General features: G+C 41.7%; 1 protein-coding gene across 1 annotated transcript; it reads right to left on the bottom strand.

The window, feature by feature from the left end:
- Positions 1–100: 100 nt before the first annotated feature.
- On the bottom strand, positions 101–25805 carry col28a1a (collagen, type XXVIII, alpha 1a). Its single transcript, XM_071543864.1, has 34 exons — positions 25679–25805; positions 24442–25007; positions 22740–22760; positions 22526–22585; positions 21135–21188; positions 20990–21034; positions 20836–20862; positions 20472–20516; positions 20328–20372; positions 18601–18654; positions 18429–18497; positions 18215–18283; positions 16514–16582; positions 16346–16414; positions 16141–16209; positions 15975–16043; positions 15264–15332; positions 14997–15068; positions 14699–14767; positions 14153–14224; positions 11097–11165; positions 9418–9486; positions 8906–8974; positions 8730–8798; positions 8148–8216; positions 7565–7633; positions 6132–6200; positions 5942–6022; positions 5423–5458; positions 5298–5334; positions 4522–5076; positions 4029–4183; positions 3019–3307; positions 101–1220 (listed from the first exon to the last, which is right to left on the bottom strand). The coding sequence occupies exons 1-34, from the start codon at positions 25803–25805 to the stop codon at positions 1048–1050; spliced, it is 3549 nt and encodes a 1182-aa protein (XP_071399965.1). The 3' UTR covers positions 101–1047.
- Between the last annotated feature and the right edge of the window lie 1046 nt (positions 25806–26851).

The raw sequence follows: 26851 nt of genomic DNA, 5'->3' as shown, positions 1-26851 counted from the left end.
ATACAACATATAACATAACCAAGGTTAATAGAGTTTGTTAAGATGAAGTGAAATAACTAGGGCTTGAGAAATGACTTTCTGTTACATTCAGTAAAAGCAACTAAGGTAACTAGAACATAATATAAAAATAATACAGAAGAACAAACAGGTTAAGAATATGCATAAATCTGTTTAGTTCACAGTGTTTTGTAAGTTATTAAGGTGTCCTTTAAGGACCGTGGCAAAATGGACAATTCTTGCAAAGAAATGGTTATAGGCAGTGACCCATGAAAACAATATGGAACAAAACACAAAAAGCCCAGAATGTAATACCCAAAAATGAAATATAAAACTTCGGTAGCAATGGGGCATTTTGTACATGGTAGGGGCCCATGGACTACATCTGTAACAAGAATAGTTAGAGAAGTACAGTAGGCTACGTTCGCACTGCAGTTGAAAGTTGTCTCAATTCAGATTTTTTTCCCTCACATGTGGTACAGATCTGATGTTTTCTAATCAGTGTGAACAGAAAAAGCAGCATGGAGTTTTTTTCCAATGCAAGATTTTGTATTTGAAAGCTCGAATTAGAATTGAAGCGCTGCCATGACCACAAGTACGGCAGCTCGGCTGAGCCAGCGTTAGCTTGACACAACAATGGAAAGAAAGTGAAATAGCCGGCTTGGTTGGTATTTGGGAGAGACGCCCAATGTGACATAGTTTGTTACTGTTAGTTAACATCACTGTCAGTTCATACTGGTATCAGATATGGGTTTACATCCTTGGACAGTGATACAAAATTAGATATGCGCAGCAAGAATTAAGCATGAAGGCCTGCAGTGTGAACGTAGCCTAAGAGACAGTGCAGAGGTTCTATGCTGCTTTCCGTCACTTCCTTCCCCAGTGTCAGTCCGTGGAGTGTGACAGTTGCAGTGCTGCTGTTTGCCTGAGCTTCGGTCAGATAATAAAGCAATAGGCCCACGTCCTCAGTGCATCCGTTCTGATACACAGTGACGCTGACGGGAGCGTGCCAGCTTTGCACACGCCCCCCTTTTCTCCAAACAGTGTCTGTTACGTGTAGACGCAGGAATTCCTGCAATTGGCTTCCGTGTCAAAGTTGTTTTCATTGCCCTGACAGCCTCCATACCAGAACTGGGCGCAAGCGTTGGCCTCTGGGTCGTAATACCACTTCACCACGTACTGCCGACAAGGACCCGGGTCCAGCGGCTGACTACACCCCAAATCTGAAATGACAAAAAAAGAGGTTGCAGTGAATTGTCTGTTCAGGATTTGTGAATCGTTGCGGAGAAAGGGGGATTAGGAGGGTTGTACACAAAAAAATACACAAATTCAGCAGCTTCTTTTGTGTACCTGTGTTTTCTGGAGTATTGTTTTTAAATAAGTAATTTTACTTATTATTAGTATTCTACTTTGCTACATTTTACATTGCATCCACAATTTTTGGAACTATTTCGACCAACCACATCTCTCCCATTGCCCACCACCTTCAGTTGGAAACATGGAAAGTAGTCCCTGGTAGTTCAACACAGTATTTTGTCGTACAGTATGTAGTGGTGTTCTGTGCTGTTTTCATGGCACGCATGAAAGCTTACCCATCTTTTGTGGATGATATGTTGGCCAATTTGACTTTGATATGAATCCCTCAAGCAAGAAAAAATAAGATGCAACATTTTTCATTCTAACCATATACATGTGGCTGTGGTGTGAATGATTGTCATCTAACATACAACTGTCAGTATGCGCCATGAGAGAGAACAGCATTGAAGGCAATTTCCCCCCAAAACCTTCCATACTTTCAGTAGGGATTGTGGAGGCAATCGCATCCTCTATAGGTGTCAGGGACTGGCTGGTGTTTGTCCCCTCCTCCCATAGCCCAACTGTCCCTGTGGTTCACCACCAACTTCTGTTTAGCTCTTCACCTATTGACCCTTTTCCTACATTGGGCAACAGTTCTCCTAGGACCAGAGCAACACGGTACCCAAATATGTTTAATTTCAGGTGAGGTTTCCGCAGTTTCCTCTAGGGAGTGCCATGGCAGAGAGAACACTGCTTTTAGCGAAGAAAAAAAGTGGTGATTTGATTGGTCATGATTGAAGTCAGGCCCACCACACCTACTGATAATGTAATCCTTGTAATCCAGCCCTGTTTCCAACTGCACCGCAGGTGCGGTGCGCACCTCTGGCCACAGAATTACTAACAGTGTTGGCGGTGACGAGCACTCAGATGACTTTTTTGTGGTAACAAGTACTTTGCTCAAACTTGCATTTTGTTACTTTTATAATTGTTTGTTTGATTGTAAGTGGTTACATTTTTATGTAAAGTAAAAAGAAAAAAAATAAAGTTACGCTACATGATGTTTTTAAAAGCAGACTATGCAGTCGGCTGCAGCTGCCGCACAGTGGAAGGTTGTAGGCTACAGCTAGCTTTCGGCATGGACGCAACAATACATTTCAGGACTTCAGGAAATATTGGCATTAAGAAAAGGATAAGAACATTATTGCTAACTGTGAGTATGATTTGCATTGTGCCATTGATTCATGAAAACAGAGCCCAAAGTGTTGCATGAGTGTTCCATTGAGCATGGAGGCTACTATCACGCAGCATAGTGTATGCTTAAGTGTTAGCATGGAGCACCAGAGCCAACAATCTATCAGGGACACATGGATGATTTTGGTGTCTATGTTCTTATCACTTAGTGAGCTAGTTGACCAATGGGACATTCTCCTAAAAACTCGTTGTATTCCGTTTAATTTCAGCAGAGTAACTGCGCTCCAACCACACTCACAAAGAGGAGATACCTGAGAAAGGTGGACTGCATGATGTCCTTACCAGAACAAACAAAAGAGATAACCAGTTTCATAAGGTGTTACACAACTCTAGCAAACAGACGTAATATTTTTTCATATGGGCGTGGGATAGAAAAGTAATCAAACTTATCAAGGTAATGACACTGGAGTCCAAGGTGACGGGAAACAATGACAGTCAGTGGTGTTTATCCAATGCGTTTCTGCTTCTGATTACCTGGCACAAAGATCTCTGTCAGGGGTGGAGGAGGAGGCGGGGTGTACGGAGCCTGCGTGGTCTCTGGAATGTACAGCCAGTTAGTCGGAGTCTGAGGACCCACCACGGAAATGACCGGAGGCCGCTGCTTCCCCCTTCCGCCGGGGGAGGCGAGCATGAGGTCCGGCAGCTCATTCAAGGGCTCCTCGAACATCGATACGGTCTTACTCGTGTCGATCAGGTTATCATCGAAGCCCTCCCACTCCGGGGATCCGGGATACGGGGTAGTCGCCTCCTCTGGGAGCTCAAGCTGGGAAATGAGAAGCAGTGTTGTCATAGTTTCAGAGAAATAAAATGCAGGGTTTATGTTCTTTTGTCCGCTTACCTCTGCTGCATGCACGTCATATGAGAATAACCATCGAATTTAACCGAGGCTTAACAGCAGAAGCAACAGATTGGAAGGGTTCACAGGGTTCACAGCTTGTTTGATGCCATGACTTAAGTTTCCTGTAGACTTTGGCTGCTCTTGATCATCTTTTTCACACTTAACACACATACACTTAGTGATATGAGTTCATGTTTTACAGCAAACCAAACATTGCTACGTCAACCGCAAAATAAACATCCAGTAAGTAGTTGTGTCCTGCCATGGCATTTTAAGAGTTGCCAATGAAATGAATGTATCATTCCCGACACTAAAGTGCATTTCCTTGTTAGTGATAATGAAAGCGAGAATTCAAAGTGAGAGTTCCCAAATACTGTTCACCACAGCTTTCAGATGGTAAATAATACTTGGGAACTCGGCTTCCTGAATTCTCACTTTCATTATCACTAACAAGGATATGAAAGTGAGAATTCAGGAAGCCAAGTTCCCAAAGTGTTATTTACCATCTGAAAGCTGAGGTGAACAGTATTTGCTAGTAGTGTGTACCAGCTGGAAACTGAGGTGAAGGTATTTGAATGAATGTAATATTTTCGAGTAGTAAGCTCATATCTGTCATCTTTCCCGTATGAAGTGAATGCAGCATTACTCGTATGTTGTCCTCCTCTAGTAGGTCTGGTAAGTCTGGAGCGTCGGTGTGGAGTTCAGTGGTGGGTACAGCCATAGGTGGGAAGAAGGAGATTGGACCGAACAGCATCCCGTCATCGTGCTCACAAATCTGACTCAGCAGCTTGCCTTCCAGAGCTGCGGCAAAATTAACGAAGAAATCAACAGATAAATAAATAAGTCGTCATTAGACCTGCACAGATATGTACTCTCATATGAGATGGTACATTGATAGAGAATTACAGTAGGTGGGTAAGACTAGATGAATAGACACTAAACCAAAGTAATAACTATTTACTAAAACTACTTTGACTGTCCGATATCATATTTTAATATAAGGCCAATATCAGCTTGATAAATCGGCATTCTGATATATCGGTCTAACTGCAGTTCACCAGTCTATTGTGTCAGACCATAAAAAGAATGAAACTACAGTGTGGTTGACCTGAGGGGCTGAAACGACAGTGCTTGCTTACTGGGGAGTGTCATGAAGTCATCTATGAGGTAGACATGCTCCTCATCGGGATCAGAGGCAATAGCCTTCATCTCCGCATGGAACTCCTCATAGAGAGGGTCGGTCTTGTTCACCACTCCTATGACGAACATCTCGATCCCCGCCGCGTGGGCCTCGCCAGCCGCGTCCTCCGGCTGCACGGCGTCGCGCCGGTCGGCCTGCCCATCCGTCAGAACCACGGCCACCTTCCTCACGCCGGGCCTCGAGGCCTGGAAGAGCTGGTTGGCTCGGTGGATGGCGCTGCCGGTGAAGGTGCCCTCACCGAGGTAGGGCATCTTCCTGACGGCGGCCTTGATGTCGTCCTGGCTGGACTGCTGCTTCAGGCTGACCACCACCACGTCCACGTGGCTGTAGAGCACCACGCCGATGCGGCTGGCCTCGCGGCTCACCGACACGCGGTCGATGATAGCGTTCACGAAGTCCTTCACCAGCTCAAAGTTTTCCGGTCCCACACTCTCGGAGCTGTCTATCACAAACACCAGCTCCAGAGGGCTTTCTCTGCACTTGAGACCACAGCCTGCACAGCAAACACGACAGATGACGGATACGCAAATAATCGCAACTATGTAGGTGATTGATGAGTGCATTAAGTCAGCACTTCAGACTGTACATACTAATACCTAACAGCTGCCAGCTAAGCACTACACCCTGCTCATAAAAAGCTATTAATAATGATTGAAAAACTTAGAGGTATATTCAAACATCCGATGCAAACACAATCTTTCTCTAGTAACTTACCACAGATTTCCCTTATTATCTTGATGACCTCATCTCTCTGTGGATAGCAAAAAAAAATAAAAAATTAGGCAACGTTTAAATATTGAGATATACAATATGTCACGTGTGTCGATTATTCTACTTACTGTCAATCCTGGTTCCCCCTTTTCACCAGGGTTTCCCTGTAACATTAAACTCACATTAGGGCATGGAATGATAGCTTTCGTACATGATGGCACAGGATTAGTGTTACGTGGGGACCTCATGTATTAATCAATTAGCTCTCAATCTCTGCATTTTGTGAATATGAAATTCACTGTAATCACCAGGGCACCTATACAGTTGTGTACAATTGTGTAAGGTCAAGATTTTATTGTTTGTCACTTTATAATTTATCAAAGCAAAACTTGAAGTCTGCACTAAAAATGCATTAAAAACCTTCCTCTACAGATTCCACTATGGCTTCCATATTTCATGAGAGGAGGAAGAAGAAGAAGAAAAAGAAATTTCATGCCAAAAGCAAACTGGAATTTTACTTTAAATATATTACTTAACTATATTAGTACCGTGCGAATAGGACTTTTCACTCATACTATAATATTGAAGTGCTGAACTTTTAAGGACTGTTTCTGGTATATTTCCTAGTTGAGACATGCTTATGGTACCATCGGTCCAGTCGATCCAGATTCTCCATAGTCTCCTTTGTCTCCTTTCCGTCCCTTGTCTCCGGGAATGCCTCTGTCTCCCTGTGTGTGAAAGCACTCTTTATCACACCGACAGGAACATTACTAATCCACAGTTATATGTGAAAGGTCATGCTACCATGGGCACACACAGTAGTTGTATTGCTTGTACCTTTTCTCCCGGAAGCCCGTCCCCTGGTGGCCCCCGAGGGCCCATCGGCCCCTTAAACCCAGGCTCTCCCTATAAATCATACATATGCATATCAAGCACTCTGATGCCACCATACAGAACAACAGGCAGTTGAGCTGCCTAATGCCTAATGTCTCTCCATGATATATTAAACATGACCAGCTATGCTAGTAAGGTCATTAATTCAGCTAATTAAGATTAATGGTTAGTGGTATTAATATGAACGCTGCATCTTAAAGCATTAAGGAGTTATCAAAAAAATCCGGTTTTCCTCATTATTATGTACATTTATGCAGTAATGTGCTCTTAGGTCTATTGTGTTGACAGTGTTTACACAGGTGCTCTTAGGTCTATTGTGTTGACAGTGTTTACACAGGTGCTCTTTAGTAGTAGGGAGACAAAAAATGCAGATCGTTTTACTGGTAGTTTTGATTGCTACAAAGAGTCATCAAAGCAAATCATCAAAGGAAACCAGAGAAATATAAACAAAAGTAACCACTAAATGTTTGCTGTCTTGATCTTTTACTTAACCACTTAAGGTTAAGTGCTGGCTAAAAGCAAACCAGAGCTGTACTCATTTTTAGCTAATTGTACTCTAAATTACTATTGGGGTATGGTGTATATGTATTGGTGTATTGTGGTATGTGTATTTTATTGTATTTCCATATCTGTAGTGTATTGTGGTTTTATGATACTGAAAGCTGTATATTTTAATTACACTGTACATGTAAAAGCCCAACTAGGGACAAAAGTTGAAAATTAGCAATAGCTATAAACTCTCTGTGCAGCACATCGGTTTCATGCTCTGTATTGGAACTATGTTAAATTGCATCGTCCCTATCAAATAAAATTCAAATAAAACAAATAATACGACTGTCCAGCTTTCTTCTGTTGATTTTGTTTTTTTGTATTGCAGATCTTGTCCATGGGGTCCGCTCCTAATTGTTCAATCATTCATTTTGCCACCTGAAAATGCAGCATATTGTGTCGTGCAGGGCTGCAAACAGTTATTTTCATTATCGATTATTTTTTCGATGAATCATTTAGTCCAGAAAATATCAAAAACAATGACAAATACCCATCATAGCTTACCAGAGCCAAAGTGATGTCTTAAAAAAACAAAGTATTAATTTTATAACGATATGAAACAGAGAAATCAAATCTTATCTAATTTGTGAAGCTGTAACAGGCAAATGTTTGATATTTTTAGTTGATAAATGACTAAAACGATTAATTAATTACGAAAATTATAATCGATTAATTATGTAGCTTATCACAGGCTTTTATTTCTTTCTTTTTTCACTTTAGACTGACTGCCTCGGTTGTTTTGGGGTTTCATGCTTTTTTATATTTTCTCAGCACTTATTTATGGGCATAGAATTTGGTCCAAAGTCTATTTTTGCCTACTGCAGTACCTTTGGTCCCTGGATGCCTTCTCCTGGAGGCCCAGGCAGGCCAGGAGGACCCGGCTGCCCACCGGAGCCCTGGGAACACAATACAATGCATGTCAAAGTCAAAGGCGAATATCATGATGAAGTAGGGATGGGGCGATATGCTTATCTCACGATACAATTTGATACGCGATATGAGGTTTATGATTCAATATAACCACAATACGATGTAGATATGAGATTTTTATACAACACAAGCAAGGATCTATCTAGAGAACAACGAGATTAAGTGCCATAAAGCTAAGTTCTGGTCTGGCAATGCATAGAGTGCATAGAGTGCATAGAGTGCATAGAGGCAGATACAGATTTTTTTTTTTTTTGGATTGCACAATCCATCAGGTGAAAAGGTGTTCACTAAAGAGCTGGGTCTTTAGCCTTTTCTTAAAGATTCATTCACCGTTCATTTTTCTGCCCCACGATACGTATTGTCATATTTTGGTATTGCTATAGTGAATTTTGATATATCGTCCCATCCTTAATGTGAAGGTTAGGTTATGTGTGTTAGAAAAACATTTTCATTTCTTCAACAAAATATACACAGACTGACCTTCAGTCCAAAAAGGCCAATTCCAGGAGGACCCGACGATCCTGGGACGCCTGGTAACCCTCTGTCACCCTGACAGACAAAACACACTTTCACTAAATCTACTTTCTAATTGGCATAGCTGACATATTACAAGTCAAGATCTTCCCATAGACAACCAGTGTAGTATTAATCAATGCTACAATAGATATGTAATCAAACAAACTGCATCATTTGTATCATATCAGAGGTGGATGACACTGACTGGACCAGATCTGATTTTTAATTAGAAGGGCACTCGGACAGCGCAGACCTCCGCCAAGGTTCGTGCTATTATTGTTTGTTCGTGAGTCGGATCCGGATCCGCTCCAAAATTTAATGGGGTCTTCCTTGGCCCATGCTACACCCTTCCACCAAGTTTCATGAAAATCGGGCCAGTAGTTTTTCCGTAATCCTGCTTACAGACAAACAAACAAACGGCACCGAAAAACATAACCTCCTTGGCAGAGGTAATAAAACAATATTGGCCCCATATATGCATGTGCATGTGGAGGAGAGAGAGGGCATTGCGGGTCATAAGTTCATAAAGTGAGAGAGGAGGCGAACCTTTGCTCCAGGTAATCCTTTCCCTTCAGGCCCGATCTCTCCTTGTTGCCCTGGTAAGCCTGGTAGCCCCTATTAATCAAGCAAAAGATGTTTCTTTCAATATTTCTTATGCACCATTCATATTTGATATATAAAAATATAGATATGCCTCGTCTTGGATGAGTCTTCCCTCTCACCTGTGGTCCTGGGTAGCCGTCTCCCTTCTGCCCTAGTGGCCCTACAGGTCCAGGATTTCCTCTGTCACCCTGTATGAGGACCCACACATAATCAGCTCTGGTACTACATAATGGTCAAAACATTTATAGTGACAAATAAAAAAAAAAAAAGTAGGAAAAGGCAGTTTGACCTGCAGGTGGGTCAATTCCAAATACAATGCCTTCTTTTAATTTTCATTAGAGAGGATGTTAATATAAGGTGCATAGTGCTATATAAACTTGTGTCATAATGTTTCGACTACATCTTATGTTTGCTGCAAAACGCACTTTATATTTGGAGCATTTGTAATGAAAAATAAAACAAAAAAAATAATTATATACACGGTTGTGAAAAGGATTCTTTGCTAATATTCAGCAGTGTGCGGATTCTTCATCTCATACTCATACTCATTTCACATACACTAGAGATAATATAACCAGGCATCACATACTCCACATGTGATATATTGGTGTCCTTTCTGTGCTCATGTTACCTTAGGCCCAGTGATTCCTACTCCAGGTTCTCCAACAGGTCCAGCTGGTCCCGTCGGCCCAGAATCTCCCTGTTATGTGGACACATTGTTTATACTATTTATATTTAGACACTGAAGTGACTAAACGCTGCTGACTCAGATATAATATTAATAATAATGGTATTACAATTTATTTATATAAAAGCCGAGTTTACAAAGCACTTTACATGAAGGCGAAAAAGCAAGAATATAGCAAAATATATAAAGAAGACATAAAGATTGACACACATTGAAAAGAAAATAGGTTACATGAAGAATGAATAAGTGAAATGAAATGAGATAAAAACAAACAGAAAATTTAAAGTCAGCAAGATCAGAAAAACTACACAACAATCAAAGCAAGTCTAAAAAATGGCATTTTAAAGAGGCAATCCAGAAGATCCTGTGTTTTGTTTTTTGTTTTTAATTGTTGAGATCTTTGGTGTACAGAGCCCCTAAGGGGACATGGGCAAAAAAAAAAAATGTCTTTAAGTTTCTGGTGCGCACGGAAAACTATCTGGTGCGCACAAGAAAGTTTCCCGTGGGCACGAGAAAGTTTCCCGTGCGCACAAGAAAGTATACCGTGCTCACGAGAAAGTATTGCGCACCAGAAACGTAAAGATTTTTTTTCCTGAAAGAGTTTCTTGTAAGCATGGGAAACTTTCTCTAACTATCTGGTGCGCACCAGAAACTATCCCGTGCGCACGCAATACTTTCTCGTGAGCACGGGAAACTTTCTCGTGCCCACGGGAAACTTTCTCGTGCCCACGGGATAGTTTTCCCTGTGCACCAAAAACGTAAAGATTTTTTTTTTTTGCCCATGTCCCCTTAGGGGCTCCGTATTGGTGTGAAGTGGTCAGCGCTGTAATATTTTTTGTAAGGCGACCAGATTTTTTGTGGAGAAAATCCAGGGGACATGTGTGGTTCATGTGTGGCCCTTCAAGGAGAATATAGAATGAAACCTTTAAACTGGTCATTTACTGTATATTCTATTTTTATTCTATTTTAAAATAAGAGCAGAGAGGGAAACAGCAAGTGTAAAGAAATCAAAATGAATCACTATTGTGTTGTATTAGACGCCCAAAGAGAGTAGCAAAACATATATTTATGGTAACACTTTACAATAAGGGCACATTAGTTAATTGTTAATTAAGGGTTAGTTAATGCTTAACAAGGGTTAGTTAATCCTTTCTATGCATTAACTAACCCTTAATTAACAGTTAACTAATGTGTCTGGTAAACTAGTCGTCTATATAAAAGGTATTAATTTATACATTATTTAATAGTTTATAAAGATGACTATTAAATAATGTATAAATTATTACCTTAGTTAACATGAACACCATTGGTAAATGATTACCAGACACATTAGTTAACTGTTAATTAAGGGGTAGTTAATGCTTATAAAGCATTAACTAACCCTTAATTAATGTACCCTTATTGAAAAGTGTTACCATATTTGTCGGAAAATGCTGCTGATTATTACTTAAAGAAGTGATTTAAAGGGTGACACTGAATTAGCTAGCAGGGCGCTCTGCAGTCTTGGAATCAATCAGTCATTCAATGTCTATCTGTCTGTGTGTGTGTGTGTGTGTGTGTGTGTGTGTGTGTGTGTGTGTGTGTGTGTGTGCGCACATTAGTGAGGTGCTGGATATCATTACCTTTGGTCCTGGTAAGCCACGCCCAGCAGGGCCAGGTAGGCCCATCATTCCCAGGCTGCCAGGCTCTCCCTGGACAAAGCACACTCAGTCATCATTAAATGTCAACTGTTAGGCTGCAGATAGGATCTGTCAAATACAGGGAAGCACGACAAACTTGTCTTGTTCCAGGAATACAGCTGAACTCTTGCCAATACTTTCCATAAAACAATGTCCTTTGTCTCTTGGGTAGCAGCTTTGGTAGTAGGGCTCAACGGATGTAGGCGACTGATATTGCCGATATTTTGCACCGGTATTCAACATTTTTTAATTTTGACCATTTTCATGCAAGTGTTTGCTAAGAAATTACAAATATTTCGCGTTTTCTCCAGAATTCCCCCCAAAAGTCTCTGAAACAGCATTTAGACCATCATGGGACACTAAAACTGAATTCAAGGATGACACTAATACTAACAGTAAGACTAATACTAAGAAAACACATTCACGCATACATGTGTGGAATCCGATCAAAACATCGCATTAGAATCAATTCAGGTTAAGGTCTTCCCATAGAGAACCAATTCTACAATAAATATATAATCAGTCAAACAAAGCGATGTATCGGTGTAACCCTCGTGATAAGTAACTATTCAGTGCAATACAATACAGCAGTTGCCTGGGAGTTCTTATTTCAGCACTTGTACTGTACTATAGAAGCATTTACAGCTTGATTGGAGCAGTTCCTTGAGTTTTTTGTGTGCTCAGACTGAAGGTATAGAATCCAAACTGCTGCGTCTTCCATGTTCTTCAATATGGACTTCAGAAGACGCTTTCAGCTGTCACATGAAACCACCCTTCAATTAACCCTGGAGAATGTCTAAAAACCCTTGAAACAAAACACCAGCTAAAACGTCTCCTTTCAAACCGTTAAACGGGTCCCGATCCTAAACTTCCACATAACATCCAAAAACCTTCTGTATCGTAAAGACAGCCATCTGAACCCCACGCTGGCTGAATATCTCCAGCGCTGTATTTGCCACCTAGCGAGCAAAAGCCTGACCCAGGCCCTAGGGTGACCTCACTTGAAGTGCCCCCCTCCTTCCAATTTACACGCAAAAAAGTTACATTTACTATGGTAATAAAGATAATACATTTACATTAACTTAAACTATACAGGCTCAACACACATACTACAGACAAATATAAGACAATGCACTACCAACAAATTACTTTACACCATAGATTGACTACAAATGCCATTTTAGGCTTTACACACAGACCTATACAGTATCAATTTTCAAAGGCCTGAATGAAGATAAATGCCAAACCATTACAGAACATGACTAAAAAAAATAAATAATTACAGACATCTAATGCAACTTCAGCACAGGACAAGGCCCCACATAGCACCAAATAAAGCAAGCTCAATGACTGTAGCAAGCAGTCACTTCAGGTGAGGTGATGTGACAGTGGGACCTGCAGAAGGTGAAGGGAGCAGCCCATTCAGACTGGGACGTTAGTCCAGACCGGCCCATTCAGACTGGGACGTTAGTCCAGACCGGCCCATTCAGACTGGGACGTTAGTCCAGACCAGCCCACCGCAATCGGCCGGACACCAACCATCCTTACTGGTGATTTCACAACACAACCTGTCAGCTCCGCGTCTCAGATTTAACTGTGCCTGTCATTTGATGTGAGTTTGTTTAACATGGCCTAGCTTCCCAGTTGGGTGGAGTTTGCGTTTTTAAGCACTGTGATTGGCCCGAAGGTCCAAACACCGCCCAGCCGGCAAACTTGGTGTAAAAACTAACCAAACCAGTTGTTTAAGCCACCAAAACTTGTATAACCACCGGTATTGCTCTGTATTTATTTTTTCAAAACCGGAACGTGCTGACACCCGCTCACTCTGTTTATAGAGTAGATAGAGCAGTCCAGCGGGAATTCTCCTGGTAGTCCCGATGGCCAGTCCATCCCTGAATGTATTGCAATGCGTAGGCTATTAGAAATTATGGTTGCTATAAGCATCACAAACCACGCATCCAGTTCAAAGAGAAAACATTTCCACAAGCATCAACTCGACCAGTTCGTTCTTCACTCTTTTAAGTTGTGAAAAAGATCTGTCACTCTTACAGTTAGTAACAGGCAGGTTAAGAAAAGCCTGACTGCAGCAAACACACTTGGGAAAGTAGTTTTCAGCCTACTTTTTCGCAGCAGCTCCTCCAGTGAATGGTTTTTCTCTTTCCACACAAAATGCTTGAACTGGACAAATTCATATATATTCGTTTTTAGTATCAAAGGTTAATTTTGGCCGTGTATGGATTCCCACCACAGAGTAATATATAAAGTAAATATGACAACATTTTTAAAGACATAATTGTGATTTGAATGCTGTGGTGCCCCCCCAGCAAGGCAAATTGGCTGGTGACCCGGGCACTCGGGGGCACCAGGCCTGACCTTGACCCTGACCCTGACCTTGACAGTACTTAACCCTCACATTCCCAGTAGCATTATAAGCCGCTTGGGTGGAACCCATATTTAAGATACCTTAGCTCTTGGGATGTCCTGGGGCCAGTTGCGTAAAGATAGACCTAGCCTTAGACTTAAATCAGACTTTAAGTCAGATTTAAATATATGGATGGTTTCTCTGGGAAATCACAGTCGCTAACTACTTCTTGATTGTTGTCGATCTATAATGGGTTGGGTCTCTTCTTTAGATTTGTTCCAAAAAACAAAGATTTGTCATCTTGTATGCAATAGCTACAGTATTTAAACTTACATTAAGTCCTTTAAACTCAAGCTTAACCGAGAGGAATGGGTGGCTAACTTTCCTACCTCAAAATAAGTCAGGCGTAATATTTATGCAACAGACAGTCTTAATTAGCCTAGTCTAACCTGAGAATCTAAGACCAGTCTAAGGCTTAGACTAGTCTTAAATTAAGTTCATGCAACTGGCCCCTGGTGGTTCAGTGGTCGAATGTTATCCCCCTCTTTCTCCGTCTTTCCTGTCTCTCTCGACCATAGCTCTCGACTTTAAAAACCGTGAAAATGCCCAAAAAAAATCACCTTAAAAAAAAAAATACCTTAGCTCCTGCCGGGCCAACTGGGCCTGGAGATCCAGAGAGTCCCCTTGGCCCACGGTCACCTCTATCCCCCTGCAGAAAAACACATGCTGCACATCAACACAGTCGTACTGTCATGATGTCTCGCACCATTGGCCTCAAACTGGCTTGACCATGAGCAACAGAGGAAAAAATATCAGCTTTGTTTGCTTTGGTTTCTGTAACACTAGGAAAACATCATGAACTCAGGAGTTTCTCTGACATGTCTCTAAAAGGAAAATATAAGTAAACGTCATGGATGATGATGAATATTTGCTTTGGGTTGATGGACCTTAAGTCAATGGAGGCATTGTGACATACAGGTATGTAAGCAGTTAGTAGTTTTCTCTGTCGTCACGCTTACAAACCACACACCCTACGCATGCATGCAGCGCCTTTTAGAACAATACAATATTTGCTCAGGTCGCACGTGAAGTGTTACCCAATCAGGATGTCCTCTATGAGATTACAGGTGGAGTGTGTTACATAGGCGACATCTGCACTACGGGTGACCAAAGACCGTCTAACCTTTTCTCCCGGGATTCCTTTCCCCGGCGCTCCCTCTGGGCCTCGGACACCTGGCAACCCCATCTCGCCCTGGATTTAACAACAGAGGAATGAGAAGCAACGCAGTTTCAACATGAGGCAAACTGAAATTGAAAAATCAAGCAGCATTTTGCAGCCAACAATCAAGTCATTTGTGAGGTGTTTTGAGTAAGGAGGATCTCTCCAGGTACGATAAATGATAAATCATGAATAGATATATTGTGAGCTTGATCTGACTGTTTTTTTTTTATCAACCTTTGACCTCCAGGCACTGACTCACCTTAGGTCCAACAGCACCGTCCTCACCAGGAATGCCGGGTATCCCAGCAGCCCCATCAGGCCCTGGCTTCCCCTGGAAAACCACAGATATTTACATCCAAACCCAAATCTCTTTTGTATCGAATTTGCTGTCGCTGTTCATTCTTTTAAAAATGCTTTATTCAAGTGGATTTTGGTTGACACGCTTTGGTGCAGATTTCCAGACTTTCTTGCAATTAGAGTCGAAGTAAATCGGATTTAGTGAACCTGACTGGATCTGTCTCCTCACCTTCGGTCCTGGCTCACCGATCCCCCTCTCTCCCTGAGGTCCAGACTCCCCTGGGAAACCCTGGTCACCCTGTGGAACAACACAAATCAACATCAAATGGCCAATAACTTAAGGGGCAATAAGTCAAATCTGGTAACCCTTTAAATTACAGGCCATTAATTATGACCAGAAATAACTAAGTAATATCCAAGTAAAATTAGAATGGCACTACCACACCAACTAGTTGAAAAAGGAAGATACACACCGTCTCCATTGGTGGATCTTCACAGAGTGGAGGGACAGTCATTACAGAAAGTCACTACACCTGTGCAGAAGCAATCTATGTTTTTTCATTAGGTTTTCATTCGCTTGTAACATAGAATACATACAATAATACATTATGTATTTAAGAAAAAACATACCATACCAACAACTCCATACCAACTCTACACAAAAAACAGAAAACAGAAACCCCAGAACAGGCCTAGTCTGGTTAAAAACAGCTTTCTTTACTTGTATAGTAATTACCAGTCATTCTAATGCTATAACAAGTTATTATATCTATTGAACTTGGATATTACTTCGTTATTTTCAGTCAATACTACATAATTAATGGCCTGGATTGGAGTTTCAAGACACTCCGAATCCCCTTAATGCCCCTTTAACTTATCCTTCATAACTATAAATCCAATAGAAACCATGGTGTCAACCTTCTACTGATACTCTACCAACCTTTGGTCCAATGATACCCAGTCCAGGAGGTCCTCTGGGACCAGAGGGCCCAATTGGCCCTTGGTCTCCCTAGAGCCAGACAGAAAAAACAGAATTCAAAATGTAATTACATGAATAAAAGGCAAGCAGAGGATGATAGTTCTTCTACACTTTTGATCGGCCTTGCCTTCTCTCCTTGGATGCCTGCTCCTGGGAATCCCATCAGTCCTGGCAGGCCGGGGGCTCCTGAGTTTCCCTGGGGGTCAGGGGTGAGAGGTCAGACAAGTCATCTTTTACAGCACCGCAGGTTTTCACTGCCGTCACTGGAAAGAAACCAGCGGCCAGCACTACCTGTGTGTCTGTAACACCAACCGGCTAGAGGTTAACCATACCTTATCGCCTTTGTACCCGTTCCCTGGGGGTCCACGGCTGCCCTTAAGACCCTCATAACCCCTGTCGCCCTGTAAGAAACACACCGGGATGTCAAGACAACAGTGTGTACTAATTTATAACACAGCAAGTCTGGAAGGACATGGACATCTTAAGGACCCAGAACTTACCTTGGGCCCTGGGAGGCCCTCGCCTGGGAAACCCTGCGATCCTTGAATCCCTGGTGGCCCTGCCGGACCCTACAAAACCAACACAAATACACCAAATATTCAATATTGAATGAACAGACATTATACTCTAAAGCTCATCCAAAATAATGAGCAAGCTCAAAAAAAGGTAAGGTAATTGCTGGAAATAGGGCTCCTCCTAGTGGGCAGGCTGTGTAATGCCAGTAGAGCAGTGATTCTCAAACTTTTTCATATCAAGGACCCCTAATTTAGTCCACATTAGGGCCACGGACCCCCATTTGATGAGATTTTGTCTCTCGGACCACAATCTGAGAATATTTTTTATTGTTGATAAGATATGATTTTGTCCAGAATTCCATGACTATCTGTATTGTAGGTAGAGCGATAACAGTGAAATTATGATCAAAACAGTCATTCTTCTGCATTCTCTAATTGTGTTAACTGGAACCCCCTCAAGGACCCATGGTGGCCCCCGGACCCAACGTTGAGAACCACTGATGTAGAGGTTCCATCAGTCACAAGTAAAAGATATGCATCTAGCTTTGAAGGTACCGCTGCTACCCTGGAGATTTAGGATGGAACGTACCGCTTTGAGAATAGGGGGGTGATGTGAAATAAAAGTGGTTGGCCTAAAACTTAATGCATGTGAATCTTCACTAGGCCAATCTATAGTTGCATTTAATGTTTAGCACCGATTGCTCTGTCTCTGCACATGTCGTTACTTTACTTACTTGACAATTTAAAATAATACACCATATTTTTGGGTGATTGTCTTGTTGGTCAACTTAAAAACAGACACCAAAATCATCCATGTGTCCCCGGTAGATCATTAGCCCTCATGCTAACACTTCAGCATACACTATGTTGAGTGATAGTAGACTCCATGCTAACACTTTAGCATACATTATGTTGAGTGATAATAGATGACTAGCATTATCTCAAAAGCGAGAAAATGAGAACTTGTAGCAGCTCTAAAGCAGAACGATATGGAGCCAAGTCTCGCAGTTTTGTGATTGGAAAGATTTACATGAAATATGACATAAAAATAACATACTGCTTTGAATTATCAGGGACTACTTTCCCTGTTTTCATAGGGTATGGAGGTGGTGGGTGATGGGACTGTGTACAGCTAGAAATCATTGCACAGTGGATGAATACGTGATTCTTCACCTGAAATAGTTCCAAAAATAAACCTGGCTACATCAGCTACTGAGTTAATATTTCATTTTTTAAATGTATGAATCTACAGGTCATATAAAAACTTGCCAGCGCTTTTAAAGGTCAGTCTTCTTACTTTGGATAATGCTAGTGGTCTACTATCACTCAACATAGTGTAGCGTTAGCATGGAGCCTACCATCACTCAACATAGTGTATGCTAAAGTGATAGCATGGAGCCAATGATTTACCAGGGAGACATGGATGATTTTGGTGTCTATGTTCTCAACACTTAACAGTTGACTTTGTCCATGCAATGCTGCTGTGGATGTGGCTATTTCATGTTAGGTTTTACTTAAGAGCTGACGAAATGTAAGTAGTAACAAGTTCATCCATTTCTATTTTTTCTAAAGAACAGGTTAATAAACTAAAGGGTTGATTTGATGTCGATGTTTTATTATTTTCTCTGTGTGCCGTTCTTCTGGAGTATTGACAGCAGTTAGTTTCACTTAGTTTTATTAACTCACCTGCATCCCTGGTTCACCCATACCCATCGGACCTGTGGGACCTGGTCTTCCTTGGTTGCCCTTGTCACCCTAAGAAATAAAGTAAAGTTTAGCGGGCTTATATGATTACAGACGGACCGGTACACACAGAACATTGACTTTCCCATAGATGGATATTTCCACAAGTATGAAAGCAGTGGCTCATTCAATCAACTTAAACCAAACCTGAATTCACCTTAGGTCCAGGGAAGCCAATCCCGGTATCTCCTGGAGGTCCAGGCGCACCACCCGGTCCACGGTCACCCTTTTAGAGGATGACGTGAATTTATAAATGTGCTCCATAGCTTTAACTTTCAGACACATCGTTTTACCTGAGGCGTTTGAAATTTGACCAAAATTTGTCTTACTTTGGATCCAGCTGGCCCTTCTGGACCCTGGTCTCCAGGTCCGCCCCTTGGTCCCTGAAACGGACACAAAGCAAGAAAGAGCTGGATTCAATACATCTATCAGAACTAATTCAATTAAAAAAGATAGATACTGTAATCCTACACACTAAATAAGACCTTTTTAAGACCTTTTTAATGCTACCTGGAATTGAATTTATGACCAATTTAAAAACCAAAATAAAGAAACAAAACCTGTTTCTGACAGAGCATAGCTAATACAGGTTTGAAATCATAAATGGGCATAATAAGAAAAAGGACACCAAGAAATGAATTGTTAAAGAACATGAAGTCCAACTGTGTTTAGTAAAGCAGATAAAATACATATTGTACTACTAACCCTGTTCTGTATTAATCTAAGAGACATACAGTGTAGCAGAAACCTGCCATTACATGGTGAAAAATTAAGACCTCTAATAACTGGATTTAAGACATTTTAATACTTAGGGTAGAGATCATTTATATTAAGAAGTTTTCATACTTTTTAAGGACCAGTGGATTCCCTGATATTACAGGTTTATGAATAGGTGACGGAATAGGAATTCTCCACCGATTGGCAAAGGTACTTTTCATGGGAACCGGAGACAGACCAGAAGGATCTGACACCTAATCGCGCTCAGACGATGGCTTCTCTTGTTATGCCAATGCTGAAGGGGGCAACAAGCATTTAAGGAGGAGAGAGGGAATGGATAACATGTGCCGAAACGCTAATCCTGGAGGACAAAGTCTGCTCAATGACTAGAACAAAACACTGCAAGCTTGGATTCCCAGCTTTAGAAAGGCTACATTAGGAGGGGGATAAGATCTAATCCACAAATCACATTCCATAAGTGCAGAGCAGGAGACGGGCTCGTACTCTGTGGGTTTCACCATAGTGCTGATTGTTTCAGCACGGATGTGGATGGACACAGGAATCTTTCAATTTGACCACACACCCATTCAGGTATGAACGATCATATAGATGGAGTTATCTTACATTTTCTAAACGTTTGCTAACTACAGTGGTAAGGTTATTGCCTGCTGAGCAAGGCCACACACCCAATGATAGATCACTCTTCAATTTTGGTCCATAGGTTTGCTTGAACATGGGCCTCTATGGCTGTGTTCACACTGTAGGCACATCATGCTCAATTCTGAATTGCTGCTCATTATTAACAATAACAATTACCAAATTTTGGTCTTCGAATTTTGACTGAACTGAGCCGTCTCCTCATATACCAATGAACTTGTCTATTTAATTTTCCATTGTGTCTTGTTGTCCTCCAAGCTAATGCTGGCTCAGCCAAACTGCCAAGATTATGACAATTGTCTCAAGTAAATGATGATTACTTATTGTCATGGCAATGCTGCCAAATTCTGATTTAGGAGTTCACATACAAGTCACATATAGGTCGCATGCTTCAGGATCATTTTGTTGCACATATCCATGCAGCCCAGACCAGAAATGAAAAAAAAAACCATGTGACTCCATGCAGGTTTCTGCTGTTCACACTGATTGGAAAACATCAGAGATCGTGAAAAAAATCAGAATCGGGACACTTTCAGCTGTAGTGTGAACAGAGCCTAAACCACCAGCACCTGAAGCTCTGTGTATTATGGAATATCAATACCCATTCATAACCACACTATTTGCAGGAGGTATCAACTCAAAGCCTATAAAGATGAGGGGAACTAAGTTTGAAAAAGCCCACCTGCTCTCCTCTGGGGCCTCTGGGGCCAGGAGGCCCATCCGCACCCTGTGGAAAGACATTCATATAATATTACCATGTTCATATATTCGGCACACAGCAACCAATCCATATAGAGTTTAAAAAAGGGACAATCATAAAACCTACCTGTTCTCCCTTCGTACCGGGGGCGCCACACTCGCCACGCTCCCCCTAGGAACACAACCGGTACAGAGAGAGGCGGCTGAAGCTTAGAGTACAGAATAATGGTTCTGGGCATTGAGTCAAGTCGTATTGTCTTCCGCAGCTAATCATGCTGTGACACTGACACACTGTCTGCAGTCATTGCTGCATTTAGACTATAACAAGTGGCAGATCCTTGGATTCATAGGGTTTCATTGACACTCACAGAGTCCTTTAACAATGCATGAAATATATCAGAATAGTTCAAAAATACATCCATTAAAGTATCATTAGAATGCTTTACAATAATGATGCGTCAAATATAAAACCGCATTCCAAAGATACCTACCTTTTCCCCTCTGTTGCCAGGTCGGCCCTAAGGAAAGGAAAATGTGACATCACAATTACCATATTTATATCACACAGTTACTGTCCAGAAACCATCATCAATCATGTTAACAGGTGCAATCAGCTGAAATAAAATATGGATATTTCATTATTACCTCAAGGCCTTCAATTCCTGGACGTCCATTAATCCCAGGTTCCCCCTACAGTGTGCGAGACCAGACCAAACAGCATCATCAAAAGACGTTTCTTGGATTCTTTTTTGCTACCAACCGCGGATTACGGGGGACAATAGAAACTTACGCGAAATCCCTTTGGACCTGGATGCCCGTCGGATCCCGGCTCGCCTGGTTTCCCCTGGATGAAAGGGAAAGGGGAGAGAGATTGTGCAGAATGAGAACATTCGGGCCCCTTTTCAGTTTTGTTTCCGTGTGTGCATAGGCTAAGGTAAGGTAGGGCATTCCGTGTGCGACCTGTCTGTAACCCCTGCGCAACATAAACCTCCACCTCAGCGCAGTAGGTTCAGAGCTCATCGCGAGCCTGTGTGTTTGCTCATGTTTAATCTTCCATCCTTGACCTTTGCTTCCCTCCAAGAGCCTCTCTTGCCAATGAAAACACCGCCGCCTTTCACAGCGGGCCCTCTCACTGCCGGCTACACTTGCATTGTGGGAAACACTTCCTGCTCTTTGATGTCGTCCTCCGCGGTCTGTTGGGCGGAGGCCAGATGCACCTGCCGCGGCGAGGCCAGTGGGTGCTGAGGCTGGGAGAATCCCTGGGTGTCCAGGAATAACACACCACGGTCTGAGGCTTAATGGGCTTCTATGCGGCTGAGTAAACCGCTGTCAACCTGGACCCATCAGACACAGTTGGGTAGCAAGGTGTGACAGAAATATTATGACTTTTTCCAGTAACGAGTAGTGCAGTGCTTTGCAACCGTGAGGCATCAAGAGTTTGCAATTTTTCAGTTCAGCCAAACACTGCAGCAGCTCATCACTGCTTTGATGAGAAATGGTACAAAAGTTGACTTTCTCTGGGTGGAGGTACTCCCTCTACTTTGATGAGAAATGGTACAAAAGTTGACTTTCTCTGGGTGGAGGTACTCCCTCTACTTTGATGAGAAAAGGTACAAAAGTTGACTTTCTCTGGGTGGAGGTACTCCCTCTACTTTGATGAGAAATGGTACAAAAGTTGACTTTCTCTGGGTGGAGGTACTCCCTCTACTTTGATGAGAAATGGTACAAAAGTTGACTTTCTCTGGGTGGAAGTATTCCCTCTACTTTGATGAGAAATGGTACAAAAGTTGACTTTCTCTTGGTGGAAGTATTCCCTCTACATTGATGAGAAATGGTGCAAAAGTGGACTTTCTCTGGGTGGAAGTAATCCCACTACTTTAATTGTATCCAGTAAAAGGACAACAAGAATATTAGACAACAACGGTTTTAGTCTCCTGATTGTTTACAGGAGAGGAAACTGACTGATTCTGATTTCAGAAGAGAATGGAATTGTCAAATGTGGGATTTGGGATTTAAGAGTAATACAACTGGACACCATAAGGGACTGGTGGATGTCTGCTGACATCCTCATAAGCTGCTATGGTGCAGAGCTAGCTGTAGGAAAATGTGTGTGATAGAAATCAGAAAAGACAAGTTTAGGAACAGTATAGGATGATTCAAATGAAGAAAATATATACTCACGGGGCTTCCAGGGTGACCCCTCTCCCCTTTGTCACACAGACAGGTCTTTGGCTGTGGGCACTGAAATACAGACGTGGGAAAAGAGCATAATATGAAAAAAAAATAACAAAGTGCTTTAGATATGGATGGACCTCAACCTAACAACAGAGAAACTCTATGATCATGTGAGTTAATATTCACAGAGATGAGAGATGATAAACCTCACAGTACTTACCCCGGTGCTGACAATCGTGCTCTGTAAGAAAGAAAGAAAGAAAGAAAGAAACAAAGAAAGAAAGAAAGAAAGGAAGAATTACTCAATTCATATTTACAGTAAGTAATCAGGGCTTCTGTATCACCTGTAAGTAACAATGTAAGTAAATCAATACATATTCCATACTTTTTCCCATACCTCTCAGTCTGCAGTTTACCCAAATGCTGAAAGTGTCAATATCTTACAATATAGCACACACACATATTAGGGTTTGAACAATATGGGTGTTTGAAGGCTGATACCGATGTTTTTGTATTGAAGCTGCCAATAGCCGTTATTTTGTGTCGATATATCTTTAAGTTTGACCATTTTCATGCTAAATTTACAATAATTCAGTGTTTTCACCAGAATGTTATTCTTGTCAGGGTGGAAAAGCGTCTGAAACTGCATTTAGACCACCATGGGACACTAAAACTCTCCACTGAAACCCAGACTAATGAGTGCAGGGTGACCCACCACACCTATTCAAAGTAAAGACATACTCTGGGATACATTACTGCCTTTGAATGAAGAATTAAAGAGGCAATAAGTAAGGTTTTTACCATAATATATCTGTAGGGGTTGATAGGATTATTGGTCAATAGCAATGACTCAATGGTTACTAGACCATTTGCTGAGATTTCTGGCTTTCAAAACTCACCTTCCAGCCCATACTCTGTTTTGGAATAAACTCCCATTGGAGTTTCAAGACGCCCTGAATCCCTTGCTAGCTTAAGGCCCATTCACATCTATTACGATAAATATCAAGATAAACTATAATGATACATTGTGGCATTCAAGCATTCACACATTCACGCAACAATTTCTGTGACAAGTTCCGTCACTGCACCGAAGTCTAGGTACCGAAGTCTCTGCCCCCTTCTTTCTGGGAACTAGAATTTGATTGGCTGAAAATGTTTTATCGTTGTCTCTGCATCCAAAAAATATAGATCGAACCAAAAGTATAGTTATGCCTATGATTATTGTAGTAACACTTTACAATAAGGGTACATTAATTAAGGCTTAGTTAATGCTTCATAAGCATTAACTAACCCTTAATTAACAGTTAACTAAACGTGTCTGGTAATCATTTACTAATGGTGTTCATGTTAACTAAGGTATTAATTTATACATTATTTAATAGTCATCTTTATAAACTATTAAATAATGTATGAATTAATACCTTAGTTAACATGAACACCATTAGTAAATTACACATTAGTTAACTGTTAATTAAGGGTTAGTTAATGCTTATTAAGCATTAACTAACCCTTATTAAGCATTAACTAACCCTTATTAAGCATTAACTAACCCTTAACTTAGTGACCCTTATTGTAAAGTGTTACCGTTATTGTTTTGGATGTTGTTATGTAGTTAAAGTTGTAGTGGGAACAAAGACATTCTATTTAAGATTTCTATATTTCTATAGTTTGTGTTTGTGTCAATCACAGGCATTGTTGCAATTCCTTGTTGCCAATAGAGGTTGATAATTAAATGAATAAATAAGACATGCAAAGAAAATCAAGTCAGGTTTTCTAGACTGTAGTCAGGGAGGAACCTCCATCATATAAGAGGTGGACAACATGACTGGCTAATCCAATATTTCTTAAAAGGCCAGTATCGGCCCGATATTTTAGCGAAACAATATATGGGTCTAACCCTAACACAAACACACAAGACCGACCAGTTCGTTGAAGAGCTTGTCGTCCAGCTGGCGGTCGGTGAGGCTGAGCACGTGCTGCTGCGGCGGGGCGCTGGCGATGGAGCGCAGCCTGGCGCCCATGGGCCCGTCCCTGGGCAAGCCGGACAGCCGGACCACGAACATCCGGATGTTGTGGTTCTTGGCCTCGGCGGCGGCCGTCACGGCGCTGGGGCTGCGCGGGTGGTCCACGCCGTCCGTCATCAGCAGCGCCACCCTCAGGCTGCTGGGCGACGTCTCGTGGCTGAACACCTGCGTGGCGTTGGTGACGGCGTAGGCGGAGTAGGTGCCGTGGCCGATGTAGGTCATGGAGGCCACCCGGCTCTGGAAGACGTCCAGGTCCTGCCAGTCGCGGAAGTTGTGCTCCACGGAGACGGTGCTGCTGTACTGCAGGGCGGCCAGGCGCACCCGCAGGCGCCAGCCGGTGGACTGCAGCTGCATGAGCTTGGTGCTGAAGCGCAGGATGAACGCCTTCTGACGCTCAAACAGCAGGATCTTGGCCTTCTCCGAGCTGTCCACGATGAACATGATCTCCACCGGGCAGATCAGGACTGGGCAGGGAGCAAAACACAGCAGGCTTACATAAGAGCCATATGGAAAAGCTCAGTTGGCATGGTGGCACAGTAGGTGTTTTATCAGGGTATCCGCAGGTTAAATTTAAGACTTTTTAAAGTGTAAGTAAACCCCAAATTCAAATCTGTGTGAAGCCATCTAATGGTAATGGTGAAGACATCTAATGGTAAAAAGCATGCTTGTGAAATTGTCATCTGCTATTGGCTGATCTTTAGTGCCGGGTGATGTCAGCTACCTGTTGTACTCGATAGAAGGTGACATCACCTGGCACCAAAGATCAGCCAATAGCAGATGGAAATTTCAGTAGCATGCTTTTTACCATTAAATGTCAGGCTTCATACAGATTTCGATTTGGGGTTTAGTTATTCTTTAATGCTACCTGGAATGGGCAAAATAAAGAATAAAAGAATAAAAAAAAGAAGCAAAAAATAATTAAAAAAAAACAATAAAGCAAAAAAAAAAAAAAGCACATAACAGCTAATGGAAGTTGTGGAACTATAAATGGGCAGGATAAGAAAAAAGACACCAGGAAATTAAGTGTTAAGGGACATGAAGTCTAGTTGTGTTTACTCAAACTTTTCAAGGAGCCATAGATCTTCTTCACCTTCATCTATCTCATGGGCACATCTGTAAGAAGTAGAGCGCTTACCTTTCCCCTCGTTAACGATGACCTGGTTATCATCTTTCTGTCCCTTGCGTCTTCTGCCCTGGCCTCTGCTTGGGTCTGACAGGGCCAGAATGAGGATCAGAATCTCTACAAACCGCCGCATTGCCATCTTCTGTTTCCGCTCAGCCTGGAAAAACATCAAAGACAAAGAGGAGAGCAGAATATAATATAATTAGTGTTTTGTATTATGCTTCCCTCCAACCTAGTAGTTAACAGCATCAATCCTTGGATATCTGCAATTATGCAGCATCACTTGACTCTTCTTAGACGTAATCCAGGCTACCAGAGACTGCAATGAATCCTCAGCAACACAGGGGGGAGACAAGACCACAACAACTGTACAGCAAAGCAGCAGTTGAACTCTTATAGCATGCAGTGCGTATAGTGCACATACTGCAGGCCTACAGGTCTGTCTGAGCGATCTGCCCTCTGTCACTTCTGAACCATCACAGCTTGACTTGAGAGAATGACAACTGCAATCTCAAGTAAAAACATAAAAAAGGATAATAAATAAAAATGTCAAATTCCAAAATCCCCCCCCCCCCCCCCCAAACCGTGTAGCCTAGTAATAAACTTAGCTGAGCTGTGATGAGCCTGTTCTCTAACCTTAGAACAAGAGTAGAATTGCCTTTTCATCTTAAAAATGCGTGTAACCTGATATAGGACAACAATAATAATAACACTACTAATAATATTACTACTACTGCTGCTATTACTATTACTACCACCACTACCACTATTACTACTACTGCTATTACTACTACTACTACTATTACTACCTCTACTACTGCTACTACTACTACAAATAATAATAATATATAATAATAATAACACATTATTAGGAATTAGTTCACTAGGTAAAGTCTGCAGCAAACTTGTGGAATGCACATTAGAGCTATAAGAACTATTTGTGCATAAATTAAACTAGAATAAAGCTAACAGGAATACTTGCTGTAATTTAATACAATAAAAATACGTCTATCTCCACATTAGCATGTCATTGGCAGTTTGACTGAACTTCATGTCTATCAGGTTGACAGCAGCTGATATAAAAGTTGAAAAGTTGAATTCAGTTTAATCAAAACAGCCTCACCTCTGTGCTCATAAAACAGCAAACTGTCCCACATTAATCCATCAATTAGATCAATTAGCGGC

The sequence above is a fragment of the Centroberyx affinis genome, unplaced genomic scaffold, assembly GCF_046629955.1.
Source record: "Centroberyx affinis isolate AG114_WGS23_722 - 3 ecotype Tasmania unplaced genomic scaffold, CSIRO-AGI_Caff_v1 ptg000241l_1, whole genome shotgun sequence".
Lineage (NCBI taxonomy): Eukaryota > Metazoa > Chordata > Actinopteri > Beryciformes > Berycidae > Centroberyx > Centroberyx affinis.
Note: the sequence above shows the minus strand (reverse complement) of the source record. Positions and strands in the feature narration are given on the sequence as shown.

Bases quoted from the DNA above. Each gene is read 5' to 3' on its own strand.
- col28a1a (XM_071543864.1), bottom strand. From the start codon at position 25,805: ATGGCAATGCGGCGGTTTGTAGAGATTCTGATCCTCATTCTGGCCCTG. The intron at 5,335-5,422 runs GTAAGTAGAATA...TGCTATCCACAG, and splicing joins AGGGGGAACCAGGATTGACA to AGAGATGAGGTCATCAAGAT. The intron at 5,077-5,297 runs GTAAGTTACTAG...TTTGCTGTGCAG, and splicing joins GATAATAAGGGAAATCTGTG to GCTGTGGTCTCAAGTGCAGA.